This window comes from Rhinopithecus roxellana, chromosome 9 (genome assembly GCF_007565055.1).
Source record: "Rhinopithecus roxellana isolate Shanxi Qingling chromosome 9, ASM756505v1, whole genome shotgun sequence".
Taxonomy (NCBI): Eukaryota; Metazoa; Chordata; class Mammalia; order Primates; family Cercopithecidae; genus Rhinopithecus; species Rhinopithecus roxellana.
Window position 1 is genome coordinate 118,213,448 of NC_044557.1, and position 13,894 is coordinate 118,227,341.

General features: G+C 37.7%; 1 protein-coding gene across 2 annotated transcripts in view; it reads left to right on the forward strand.

Annotated features, from left to right (window-relative positions):
* Positions 1-1,473: 1,473 nt before the first annotated feature.
* PI15 (peptidase inhibitor 15) overlaps positions 1,474-13,894 on the forward strand; it is a 30,253-nt gene continuing 17,832 nt past the window's right edge. The window contains exons 1-2 of one of the 2 annotated variants that reach the window (XM_030937872.1): positions 1,474-1,615; positions 2,128-2,468. In XM_030937872.1, the coding sequence (XP_030793732.1) occupies positions 2,196-2,468 (273 nt within the window). In that variant the 5' untranslated portion in view covers positions 1,474-1,615; positions 2,128-2,195. The remainder of the gene's footprint in view (positions 1,616-2,127; positions 2,469-13,894) is intronic. The other variant, XM_010388006.2, reaches the window with a different exon arrangement.

The window sequence follows — 13,894 nt, forward strand, 5'->3', positions numbered from 1 at the left end:
GTTAGGAGTTGAATAGTCATCAAAATGTGTCAAAACTTGAACTTTGGTACATATTATTGTAAAGTCTGTATCTCACTGTAGTTTGAATTTTAGTGACACTTCTGGTATACCTCACTACCCTCTTAAAGAACTTGATGATGTCTGTTTCACCACAGAACGTGAATCTTTTCTCTCCCATTTTTAGGTGCACCAATGAAGAGTTAAACAGTATGCATTTGGCCACACATACTACTCGTGATCCAACTGGGAATATATCCTAGGAAACTTGGCTCCCTGTCCAGTGTGCCACATGACCATCATTTCTGATGACTGTAAATTCACATAGTATTTCTTCTGCTGAAACATGTGGGAGACAATCACATTAGCAAGCTGGAAAAAATCAGTGTAAGTTAAATAAGTTTCTAAACTGAAGAGTGTGTATTTTCCAGGATTCCTATTGCTACTGACTGTAAATGGTCCACATTTTGTTAATGAGATCATGAAGAATTTGGGGGAAGGTCCTTTCATTACAGAGCACCAATGTTCACATTTTTCTTTTTGCTTTGTCGGACACAGATTTTGCCCCTATGACATCCTCCTAACAAGGCACTTCTAATTGTTGGCAGCTGCTGCTGCTGTTAAAATTCTTCATGGCCTCTGTGTTGTGCCCTCTAATATGTTTCCTGAGAGGCTGAGCTATTCTCTGCTTAAAATTTCAGCTATATGTTTCTAAACCTGAAACAGATGTTATCTTGGCTGCTGTCATTTGCCATGAGCTTCTCTATTCACATTTTATACAAGGCAGGTAAAAAATTATACATTTTATATAAGGCAAGTAATTTCTGACTTCATTCTGTAGAGAAAGAAAAAAAGGAAGAGAATTAAAATGAGAGAGAAGAAGAAGAAATATATAGAGTACAGGAATGCAGCCACATGGAAGCAGAGAACACAGCCACTTGAGCATCTAGTATCCTAATATCGTATGCTATAGTTTGGTTACTACTGATTTGCCTGGCATCCCTCTCAAATCATATTTGTGGCCACCCAGATTAACTATGTTAGCTGATCTCTTGATTTAATATCAGCTTGTTCTTTTTAGCTCCCATGTCATTTACTGTCTTAAAAAAAATGTACTGCTTGTTACTCAACCGTCTGTGTTTTCATGAACCCACAGTCTTTTTTTTTTTTTTCTTTGTTTCTTCTTTTTTGTATGGGAACCAGGAACTAGAAAGCATAAAATGAGAGAAATTACTCACAGAAAAGGTGGAAGCCCAGAGAAAAAGGGGTTTGTCTTTTATGGCTTGTACTTTGTAAGCTGTGGGTGTGACTCAATTTCCTCACCACCCACATAAAAAGGTTGCCACCCAATCACTGTTTTTTTTCTACCCGAAACCCCTCCCCTTTGATTTTGGCTAAGAGAGACCCTTAGAAAGACTGCCCTTTCTGGACGTTGCAAACTGTGACATATAAAAGCTGTTAGCTGCTCCTGTAGCCAGCAGCATTCAAACTTTGCAGAGCTTTGCTCTCAGAGAGTTTGTAATAAGACACACTCCTCTTACAAGAGTTCATGCTACAACATAGCAAAGAACCTTAAATTTTTGGAAGAACCATATATTCATTTTGGCATTGTGCAGAGGTAAGCTATTTAGCTCAACAAGTTTATATTGCATGCATTGATTTTAAAGTAGCTCACATTTTTTTTAAAGAAATGAGATTGGAGTACTATGACTTTTTGTATGTGTTCTATCACTTGGTGTGTCTGTATGTCTGGCAGACATTTTCAGCACATTCTCTGTTGTTACCTGTGATTCATTTATTCTTCATTCTCAAGGTGAATTTCATTTCTGAAAATTTCCCACTGAAAATAAATATGTAGTAATGCATTTTGTGGTTCAGACATTTGGGACAAATGGTTCACATTCATTTTAGGGTTAGTGGTCATGCTGTTTATTTTTCTCTGCTGTGCAAAGTTCCTCTTAGGGGTCTGCCTCATGACACTACACAAAATGAATAGAGATTCTACTGTAGGTTATCTCCTAAGCTTGAGTTCAACATTTGTTTGGATTTTTGGAGAAAGTCAAATCAAGCAATGCTCCCAAATGATGACTTTGTAAATTCATACCCTCTAGCCCTATTTTTTTTTCATAGACCCTAACTCTACCTTTCTGCTTTAAAGCAAAGTAAACTCGGTGGCCTCTTCTTCTCCACCCCTCAAAATGATAGCAATCTCTGCCGTCAGCAGTGCACTCCTATTCTCCCTTCTCTGTGAAGCAAGTACCGTCGTCCTACTCAATTCCACTGACTCATCCCCGCCAACCAATAATTTCACTGATATTGAAGCAGCTCTGAAAGCACAACTAGATTCGGCGGATATTCCCAAAGCCAGGCGGAAGCGCTACATTTCGCAGAATGACATGATCGCCATTCTTGATTATCATAATCAAGTTCGGGGCAAAGTGTTCCCACCGGCAGCAAATATGGAATATATGGTAAGAAGAATTCTTTTTTTTTTCTTTTTTAAGTTCTGAGGGAGAAAGTTTTGTATTGTACATTAGCAGAATCTCAAACGACCACGAGTGTTTCTATGTCCGGGTATATGGACTTTGTACATATTTTAACCTAAGGTTCTTATGTGCCTAATAATGTTGTGTATTGTTGCATCATAGAATCAGAGAGACAGAGAGGTCCAGAGAGAGAGAGAGAGAGAGAGAGAGAGAGAGTCTACATAGACTTTCTTCTGTGAGTTCCATAGCTACTGGTGAATTGTATCTTATGTAAGAATCACAGATAAAAAGTGGGGTATGTTGACTGATCAAATTTGGAAGGTCCACTTAAAAGAAAAGTCACATGAACTTTTTCTGTGCTTTCTTTATCTCATAGTCATATTATCAGCTATAACATTTCTTGAAAATACTTCTTTAAATTATAGGTTTCATATTCATGATGTATTCTCTGGGTAGGTGTCTTTTCCCTTTCTTGGACAAAGCTCTTACTGACGCTAATCTATTTGTATTCTAGAGAACATGCTGACTTTTCTCTCCTTGTGATTTAATGCTTTGCCGTCCAGATAACAGTGAAGCCAGTTCACTTCCACACTGTTCCAACTTGCCGTGAACACATTCTTTGCTCTCTCTTAAAAATAGACAATGTTTAAATCATTTTACTTAAAAAGGAAAAAAAAAGTTAGTATTGAAAGGAAAAAGTCTTGTTAAAGCTTGTATTTGGCTTTGAATTTATGCAAGGTTATGATTTAAAGTCCAGCGTCTTACAAGAGTACAACTTGGAGCCTGTTTAAGGCAATGAAGACCATCAATATGGTATTTCCAAATTGGGATGAGGGGAGGGGGTACCACTAACAGTTTTATATGTGCTGAATTAAAATTTGGGATTTTTATCATATTCTAGATTTACTTGTTTTATATAAATACGTTTCATATTAAAAAGTTTGGCTAGTTGCAGATGCCAATGTCACAGGAAAACTAAAGACTTGCTAAATGATGTAAGAGAGTCATAGTTCATAGAATTACAATTTAGACTCCATAAAAATGCATTTTCCTAGAATTAATAAAGAAAGAGAAGATGTAATCAGTCCTGGTGTGATAGTATAGTCTCATAATTGAGAATATGGGCTATGTAATCTAAATGCTTGGGTTTGAATCCTAGTCCTGAAGTATATGCTGAATGAACTCATTACCACACTGTTTCATTTTCATCATCTCTAATATGAAGATAAAGGTGGTATCTGCCACATAGCGTTGTTGTGATAAGTGTATGAGTTGGGGAGTAATCAGACCAGAGCCTGTCACTAACTCGATGTTCAACAAACACTAGTTTTGATGGTTTCTTTGAACTTCTTGTAAAAGGTGCCCAGTGAAAACTCATTCGAGATCTAAAGACAAAAAGTTACCCGTTCAGAAGAGATGTTTTTAGAAGGTGATGTAAATATGTAAAAAGTAGAGGAACAAATACGTTTTTAAAATCACTAAAATGATGAAATAAATATGCCTAAGATACCATGCAAGCTCAGAAAGGTGTAATATCCCAACTATGAGTTTAGAGAATTTGTAGCAATCACATGACTCTAAAGTGAGAACCAAGACTACCCAGCCAGCTTTGAAGGCAAGCTCATCTGGGTTCAAATCCTAACTCTGCTGCTTACTTTGTGGTCTTGCACAAGTTATTTAATGTGTCTAACACCCAATTTATTTATCTGTAAAATGAGAATAACAGTACATGTAATAACCAATCAAAGAATGCAATTCACTATTTTTATCATATTGAGGTCAGAGGGTTCACCATGAGGAAAGGCATAGTTAGGTAAACACAGTATAAGTAGGTTGAAAAAAGCCACATTTTTTTCTAGCTCAATTTTCCCTCACTTATCAAGAATTAATTCATTCCACATGCATTTATTTAATTGCTTCCGTATGCCAATGACTTGACTAATTGTTTCCATAGATGATCTCATCTGATAGTTCACATTCTCCATGTGAGGTTAACATTGTGATCTTCATTTTACAAATGAAATCACTAAGACCCAGAGATGCTAACGACTAGGCCAAGGTGGTAAGGATAATGAATGGCACTGCTGGAATTAGAATTTAGGTCTGTGTACTTTCAAAGCCCATGCTTCTATTGGGGAGCATCTTCTCATTTGCTGCATTGAGGAAATGCCCCATGGTGGGAACCCTGAAGATGTCAAGGTATCTTTCTTTCCTTCTTTAAAATGCCAGATGAAGTCCTATAATATTCATACTCTATTTATTATTCCATTCTTCTTATTATTTATTTTGTAAGAACTAGTTCCAATGCTGATTACATAGTAGATGCTTTGTAAATCCTCATTAATTCGGTAAGAGTGATGAGAACAGTAAGTGCTAGAAATTAAAATAGGGTTTGTTTCAAATACTCATGTAAATACTGTGCCTACATTTCATTCACACCTGTATTTGTTAATTTAATGTTTATTAAATATTTAATATTCGTTGAGCATTGACTATATGTTAGGCTACATAATTGGGGATACATTCATGAGTAAAATAGACATCTTTGGCTCCCTGGGGGGTGGGGGGAAATCAGACAATAAGCCAGGTAAATAAATAAGTTACATAGGATGTAAGATGATGAGGTTATGAAGAAAAATAAAGTGGTTTGTGGTGAGGGTTTGATTTTTAATAAGTGGTCAAGGAGGAGCTCACTGAAAGGGCCTGGAGGCAGGCGAGGGAGTGAGCCACTCTCAAAGATGAGGGAAGAGAGACAGAGTGAGGAGTCTTGGACAAAGGCCTGGAGGTGGGAGAACATCCATCAGTTCAGTTAGGAAAATGTGCTTAATTGAGTGAAATCATAAGTTAGAAGGACTCTTTGAGTAAATTGATCACTGGAAAGAGTTCATCTAAATCCCCCATGAAGACCCAAAGGAACTTGGAGGGAAGTACAGTATAGTAGGTAGCTTGGAGATTGAAGCAGGGACTGTAAGTGACTTGAATTCTCTAGGCTAGATAGAAAATGCAGATCTTAGTTTGACACTATTTCCTTTAGTTATACTTGTTCAACATTGATTTGGATTGTGAGCATGTGAAAGATAGTAGAGTTCCTAACCTGTTCTATGTACCTCAGAAACTTAGGACACCCCTCACTTGATATTTCACAAATATATGTGCTCTGATCACCAGCCATGTGTTGGCAAATTCTCCTCAGTGAGTGATATCACCCGAGGGAACTTAATAAAAGATGGTCTTTGGCTCAGGGCTTTGAATTGCACCAGCCTGGTTTGTAATTCCTTTCACCTACAACTCTTTGAACCTTTTGCCACTCCATTTTCTCTCCCTCTAAAGTCTCTTCCTTAGTTTATTCCTTTATTTATAATACTACCCTTCAAGCTTTTGATGTCAGAATGCTTCTAATATCCATGACCATAGATGATTTCTCCTAGTTTTGAGCTGGGGTAGCCCTTCCTGTCTACTTTCATCATGTCTTGCTCTCATGAAGTGACTTACCGTTACTTTGTGTATTTCTTGCAAACTTTAATTTTGAGCTTTCTGGGTGCTGTGTCTATATTTATTCATTTTTGTATCTGTGTTTTCTTGGGCAATTTATTGTGTATAGAAAGTGATCAACCATTATCTGTTGAATTTAGTTGAAATCCTTGTGAATTGTTATATGTTTATAATTAGCATCAATTTTGATATTATAAATGCTTTAATAGAGTTTTTCTCATCACTTATAATATATTTGATTCCACACCTGAATTAAAAACTTTTTCTTAAATTCTAAAAACAAAACATATAGATAGAACTTAAAATTTGCAAGTAAAACTTTTTAACTCTTGGCTTCTGTTCTACAATTAGTTTATTGACTAATTTCCAGAGCTCCTTGGACACCAGCTGTTTTTTATTCTTCCTGAGGGTAGCTTAAACCATGACTCTAAACCGCAAACCACACTAGTTTCTTAGAATAAGAATTATCTCCAAAAGAATAAAATTGCAAGACCCACACGTAGAGTAAAATTTGTAGGATGTTCTCTGAATTCAAGTCAATTGAATAAATTAATTTGAAAAACTTTGAGGTCCCTCCATGAGAGAAAGAGATCCAAAGAAAACCAAAATTTTTGTCTTTAGAGTCTAAACAATGCGATAAAAACAAAACAAATGGAAAAAAAAATCCACTAAGGATATAATTCAGTATAATATACTGCTGTATAAGACTGATGAAATAAAAGAGGTACAGACAAATACTATGGAGGAGTTGAAGAAGGGAGCGATAATCTCTAGTTGGCAGATCATGAAAGGCTCCTTGGAGGAGGGGCATGTGAAATAGATGCCCAGGAAGGGTCAGGGTTGGCTGATACAGCAGGCAAAGCAATGCATGAACAAAATCTCCAGCAGAGAAAAACCATGACACTTGAGCTGTATTTTTGAGAAGTTTGAGAAAAGGTTGAAGATTCCTTACTCCAAAGGCAATTAGGAAGACTGTGAAGGTTTTAGAGAAGGATTAGGGATGCATTTTAGAAAGATGATCCTGGCAGTTGATGGAGCTGATATTGGCAGTGAAAGTGACCAGAGAGGTGATGACTCCTGAGTAAGCAATGCCAATCCTTCAGCCAAAGGTAAGGAAGAACCACACAGCTGCACCAACATAAAGCGGCAGACATATGTGACTTACCATTACTTTGTGTATTTCTTGCAAACTTTAATTTTGAGCTTTCCGGGTGCTGTGTCTATATTTATTCATTTTTGAATAATATGAACATAAAGAGACAACTCCCTGAAGTGTCATGGGTGAGATGGCAGCCTTCACAGATGGTATGGAGTGGTGGAAAGGCAGATGAGGGGCAATGTGAATATAATGATGGAAATGAACTGATCACTTTAAAACTGAAAAAAAAAATACGTAATGTAATTTTAAGAAGCCAAAATAACTATATTGATAATACAGTATCTATTTTATTTATTTGGTGCCCACAAATATTATTTGCAGAGCTATAGATATAAGGTTTCCTACAGTGTTTTGGAAAAAAGAAAAATACTGGATACCAAATCAGAGCAGGTAGTAAAGTTACAGAAAGCATGACTTAAATGAATGAATGGAGAACATATTAATCCATGTTTGAAAAGAGTCCGTGAACTATTTGCCTAGGATGATAATTTATGACTCGGGAATAAAGAAAAATGCTGATTTTGTTTATTTGGGCTTCATGTGGAAGAGAATGTGGATAAGGTAAACTACTTTTTGTTTTTCTTTCTTCAGTAGTTGAACACTTGTAGTGTCTATCTTTATATATACATGTATATATCTATTTTTTAACAAAGCCATATACTGTCCCACATGGCACACTTCCTGTCATTTGGGAAGGATAACTCAATTTTCTTGCTGTAAACATGAGAATTTTAATGCGTATAATGTAAACTTCTCCAATGCATGCTTTCATGACCACTAGAAGGCCTCCTGAGAGCCTCTGCCAGCAGGCAATGTACTGAGAACAATTGCTGGCAGGAGGCATTTCTCCAGCACATTCAGAACTCTGCATTCCTGCTCTCCTGGATGCAAAACCTTTTCAATGTCTTGGCTTCAGAAAGAGACTGGGCACATTTTGTAGGAATTTTCTTCCAAGGTGCATGTTGCTTAGTATCACTTGGATATGCCTGAAGAAGGTAGTAGTAACCTTAAAGGTTCTTTCCTTTTGTTCTGCTCTCTCCATAGGGAGCCAGCTGCTGAAGGTAAGAACATTTTGTTTGTCACCATTTTCAATATAGACTCTAAAACATGCAAATGTAAAAGTAGTAACAGGATGTGATTTGAAACCTCAGCATCAGGAGGCAGGCAGAAAAGTTGTGAATCACATAGGTGGTGACTGTCCTTCCCAATATTGGACCCAGTTTTTTGGTGGAAAATGATATTTGACCAAATGCAACAGTGTAGAAAAATAATTTTACTGTGTTTCTCCTGAATGTTTATAGAGCCTAGCATCATGTCGGCTCCACAGAGAATATGCAGTAACTACTCAGTAACTATTTGTGGAACAATTAAATGAGGTCCTTTAAGTTTTTCTTGTTAGAGTGTAACTGTGGTGCTCTGGGGGGCAAGAGTTGTACAACATTCAATCACTCACTCCATAATTTTTACTCATGTGTCTGGCACTGTGTGCTGAAGGAGTCAGTGGGGAGCAAAGGGACTCTCTTTGGGAGGAAGTACTGTGAACAGACAAGTCAGGTGCAAGGCAGCATGCTAAATGCTGAACTAGGATAGATACAGGTTGCTTTGGAATCCCATGGGAAGACCTAGTTCAGATGTGGAGTGGGAGTAAGAAGGTAGGGAAGGCTTCCAGAAGGAATGATTTTAAATAGGAAATATACAAAATTAAATAAAGTTATACAGGCGTGAGTTAAGGAAAGAGGGATCTGTAGTGGGTATAGGAGGATGTTCTAAGAGGGTACGTAGTACACTGGAGACATGGATAAAAATTCAGTGAGGCTTGGATTAGTGTAGAGAAGAAAGACTGATGTTTGATGAGGTTGAGGAAGGCACACAGAAATTTGTTTGAATTTCATTTTAAGATCCAGGGTAATCATTGAAGGTTTTAAGCAGGGAAGTTATATAATCAAAGAAGTGAAGAAAAGATGCAGTCAAGAGGCTGTTAGGATAGTCTAGGTAGCCTCCGCTACATTTAAGGCAATAAGGATATTTAAAAAAAACATAAATTAGAGCCGCAAAATATGTAAGGTACAAGTCCATAGGAGTAAGTGGTTTACATGATGAAATAGAATGAGGATTTATATGATGAGGTAGCCAAGGAGGACGCCTCCATTTTTTGACAAAGACAATTAAGTTCCTCTGAGTTAGAGAACACAAAATAAAGAGCAGAATTCTGGAAGCCATTAGTGGCTGCAGGTTTATTACCCAGGATACACACCTTTGGAGGTTGAAAAAAGTAGCTAGTGTGGGGGAAGAAGCATTCTGCTACTAAAGAATTTTGGATGGGTATATCCTTTGGTAGTCAAAATGAATCACTTTGTATAATAGAGGTTGGGTAGTGTCATGGAGACAGCATAGATGCATTATTTTATACCTGGGAATCTACTCAACAAATATGCAAGAAAATACCCCTTCTGTTTTTTAAATGGTGTCATGAATTTAGTATTTATGAAAACCGTTTACCCTTAAATAGCTATGAACTTGAGGTATTTGCTTCTCTATAAGAATTTCTGAAAAATACTATGAAGTGGGCACAGAAGATATAAACTAACAGTTTAAAATGGTCAAGAAAGATGTTTGGCATAAAATGCAACCTAGACTGAGGCTTGGAGGGATGGGATTTGAATTCTTCCAGTCTATGTTATCCATAGCATCTGAAATCAGGTGCCAATCATTTTTCTTGACACACATATGGAAGAATGCCCAACAAGTTGTGTTTTTAGACTAAACTTTTCATAAAATCTCTTAAAATTTCACATCACATACTCCAAACTGAAGTAGTCCAAAAATGTTACTTAAGGACACAATATTGTTTTCTAGTAAAAAGTGCATCGAATTCACTTTTCATAATTTAGTTAACTATGAACATTCTATCAAATCTGTCTCTCTGCATTCCAGAGAGATCATGTTTTCAGCAGGCCGTAGGTAGGCGGAAAGGCATTTGAATCCTTCTGACCACTTAAGTGGGCAATGGCAAGATATGAGGTTTGCAAGATTATCACAGGAGAGCTCAACAATCTAGAAATTAGTTATTAAAATATAATATTGAGTTGGTGAAAACAAACACATGTATAAATCTCCTGTCTTATAATTTTAATATTAAATGATAGCTGGTGAGTATTATATTTCCCTGGAGAGTGGGATGATTGTTAGACTCTATCAACAGTGGTGTTAAAATTTAAAGATAAAACATATATTAAAGAAGGATCTAAGGAGGTGAATTAATGTGTTTTAAAACATCTAAAATGTTCTCTAATTTTCAGCTTCTTTTACCTGTAAGCAAGCTCCTTAGAATCTCCTTACAATTCTGTTTCTGATTATTTAGTTGCTTCAGGGTTTATCCATTTTCACTTTAGCTGATTGGCTGCTTAGTTGAGATTAATTCTTAATGTCTCTTAAACTTCAGACTGCCAGATAATGTGATCAAAAGTGCACCTCACTGCTTTTCATTTTAGGTGACCGACTCTACCACCATTCCCAAATCTCCAACAATAATAATAGCTACCATTAAATATACCTTTGCCCTGCTAGAGCTATGCTAAATACGCTTCAGTCACTGTCTCACCTAACCCTCTCAAGTCTTGCGAGACGAGAAAATTTTCCTCCTTTGGAGATAGAGAATCTTAAGTTTGGAGAGCATAAGTAACTTCCCCAAGGTCATAGAGCAAGTAAGTAAAAATGTTAAGAACACAATTCTATCTGACAAGCGCATGCTTTCAATCAGGGGTCTCCCCAATTCCCAGGCTGCAGACCAGTGCCCATCTGTGGCCTGTTAAGAACTGGGCTACACAGCAGCAGATGAGTGAGCATTGCTGCCTGAGCTCCACCTCCTGTCAGATCAGTAGCAGGATTAGATTTTCATAGGAGTGCCAACCCTATTGTGAACTGTGCATGAGAAGGATCCAGGTTGTGTACTTCTTATCAGAATCTAATGCTCTAAAGCCTGATGATCTGAGATGGAGCTGTTTCTTCCCAAGATCATCCTTCCCCGCATTCCTCTCTGGAAGAATTTTCTTCCACAAAATTGGTCCCTTGTGCCAAAAACATTGGGGAGCACTGCTTTAAATAGCAATATAAAGTACCTGTTCCTCTTCCCATGTTCATCTCTCCTGTTTCTGAGCCCTTTGGATAGAGAATTTCTCTATAGGCATTTCAGTCTGAGGGCATTGCTGAATATTAGGAAGAATTTCTTCTTGTGGAATCAAATATTTCTCTTTGTACTATATATACCCTTGGAAATCTCACAGGCCAGAAAATCTCACAGGCCAGAGCATACAGTCTCAGAATGGATATTAAGAACTGGGCTACACAGCAGTTCTCAGGGAAGAGAACCTCTATGTCATAGATTCTTGACTCAGTGGATCCTGTCACCAAACCCCTTCTTAGCCTCAAGACCCTTTGTATTAAACACCTACACACACAATCCTTTCCATTCAGATGTTGCCAATATAAGCTGTCAGGGGAGGCTACACAAAGACAATGGATTTCTGAAGATCCTGGAAAAGGTAAGAAGTTTATAATTAAGGAAATGGAAAGTCAAGGCACTCCCCACCTGCCTCTTACTCTACATATGCACAAATGAATAGTGACAGTGAGATCATCTTGGGACCTGGAAGCCATGCAGCCCTGAGCAAGGAATTCCCATCACGGGTTGCACTTTCTGGTTGGGTTACAACATGTATGTTCTTCTGACTGTGAGATGTCTAGAATTTATGTGACAAATTACTCTCCAATTGCTCTACTTTTGTGGAGGTATCCTAAAGCTAACTTGGTAGACTCAGTGGGCACGTTCTCCTGATGATTCACATTCTTATGAACTAAGTTGCTTGTAGGTCAAATAAATGTGTGTTTTAAATGCAGATGATGTTATTATAATGGAAAGGGATTCATTGTTTCTCATCTTTGTTTCATTTATATTCACTGCTGCTGTAAACTCATCCAGTCTTACTGAGTGAAATACCACTTACATGCTGATGATATTTCAAATTGTATTTAGAGACCTCTCAGTTGAATTTCAGACTAATTTATTCACCTATGTACTTTTCCAAAATTGAGCTCCAGATATTCAGTGATGGTGGTGATCAGTGGTTATAGTCCAGATATCCAGTATTTTGAAGGTAGGGTCAACAAGATTTGCTCACTGAGGCCGGGCGCGGTGGCTCAAGCCTGTAATCCCAGCACTTTGGGAGGCCCAGACGGGCGGATCACGAGGTCAGGAGATCGAGACCATCTTGGCTAACCTGGTGAAACCCGTCTCTACTAAAAAATACAAAAAAAAAAAAAAAAAAAAAAAAAAAACTAGCCGGGCAAAGTGGCGGGCGCCTGTAGTCCCAGCTATTCGGGAGGCTGAGGCAGAAGAATGGCGTAAACCCGGGAGGCAGAGCTTGCAGTGAGCTGACAGGCGGCCACTGCACTCCAGCCTGGGCGACAGAGCGAGACTTTGTCTCAAAAAAAAAAAAAAAAAGATTTGCTCGCTGAGCAGATATAGACTAAAAAAATAGAGTAGATGACTAGATTTTTGGCCTGAGCAATAAAGAACAGCAACTAGTAAACTTTTTCTGTAAAGGGCCTGATAGTAAATATGTTCAGCTTTGCAGGTCTTATGGTTTATGTTGCAACTACCCAACTCTGCCTCTGTAGCAGGAAAACATCATAGACAACATGTCACAGGCAGTGGAGGTGATGTGACCTGTCCATCATAATTAGCTGATTCCCGGACTAGAGAAAGGGCATTGTCATTCACGGATACCAGGAAGACAGCAGGAATAGTTGGTTTGGAGGGATGGGGGTAAGGTTATGAATACTTGGAGTTCAATTTTGGAAAAGTAGGTAGTTGAATAAATTAGTCTGAAATTCAACTGAGAGTCTAGAAATATAATTTGGAATAATACCAGCAGCATATAATTGGTGCTTCAATCCATGAGACTGGATGAGTTTATCTGGGCAGTGAATATAAATGAAACAAGATTGGAAAAGAAAAGAGAAGTGGATATGGGGACTTGGGCTGAGCCCTGGGAACTTTCCAGCACACAGAGGTTGTGGAGATAAGGAGGAATCAGCAAAGGGATAGAGAAGAAGCAGCCAGAGAAAAAAAGACAAGTGTAGAGTCATGAAACCAAGGGATGAAAGTGTGTCCAGAAAGAGAAAGTGGTCAGGCATGCCAAAAGCTGCTGATAGACCAAGGAAGGTGATGACCAGGAGATGACCTTTGATGACCTTGAAGACAGCTGCTTGGGTGGAGTGGGGATAGGGTGGAAAATCTACCTTGGGTGGGCTCAAGAGAGAATGGGGAAAGCAAAACTGGAAATTCCCAGTGAAGACAACTCTCTCAAGGAATTTTGTTGTAAAAGAAAGGAGAAGAATGGCATAGCAGTTGGAATAGGAAAAGGGTTCAAGAGAGGATTTTTACAATTATCTATGTGCTTTTAAGATATTTATGTTACTGGCAATGATTCAGTTCAGAGCCCCTAAAAATAGTGCAACTTGCATCATCTCTTTATAGATAAAGAAATTTACATGAAAGATAATACTCATCTTATTTAAGGAAAGAATTCATTATCTTTTTTCAAACATTACAAAAATCGTTTGGATCTCACCTTTATATTTTTTGATATACATAATATAGTGTCATGATTTGTAGTTATTTTTGAGGTTGAAGGGCATGCTTTTTTTTTTTTTTTTTTTTTTTTTTTTTTTTGAGACGGAGTCTCGCTCTGTCGCCCTG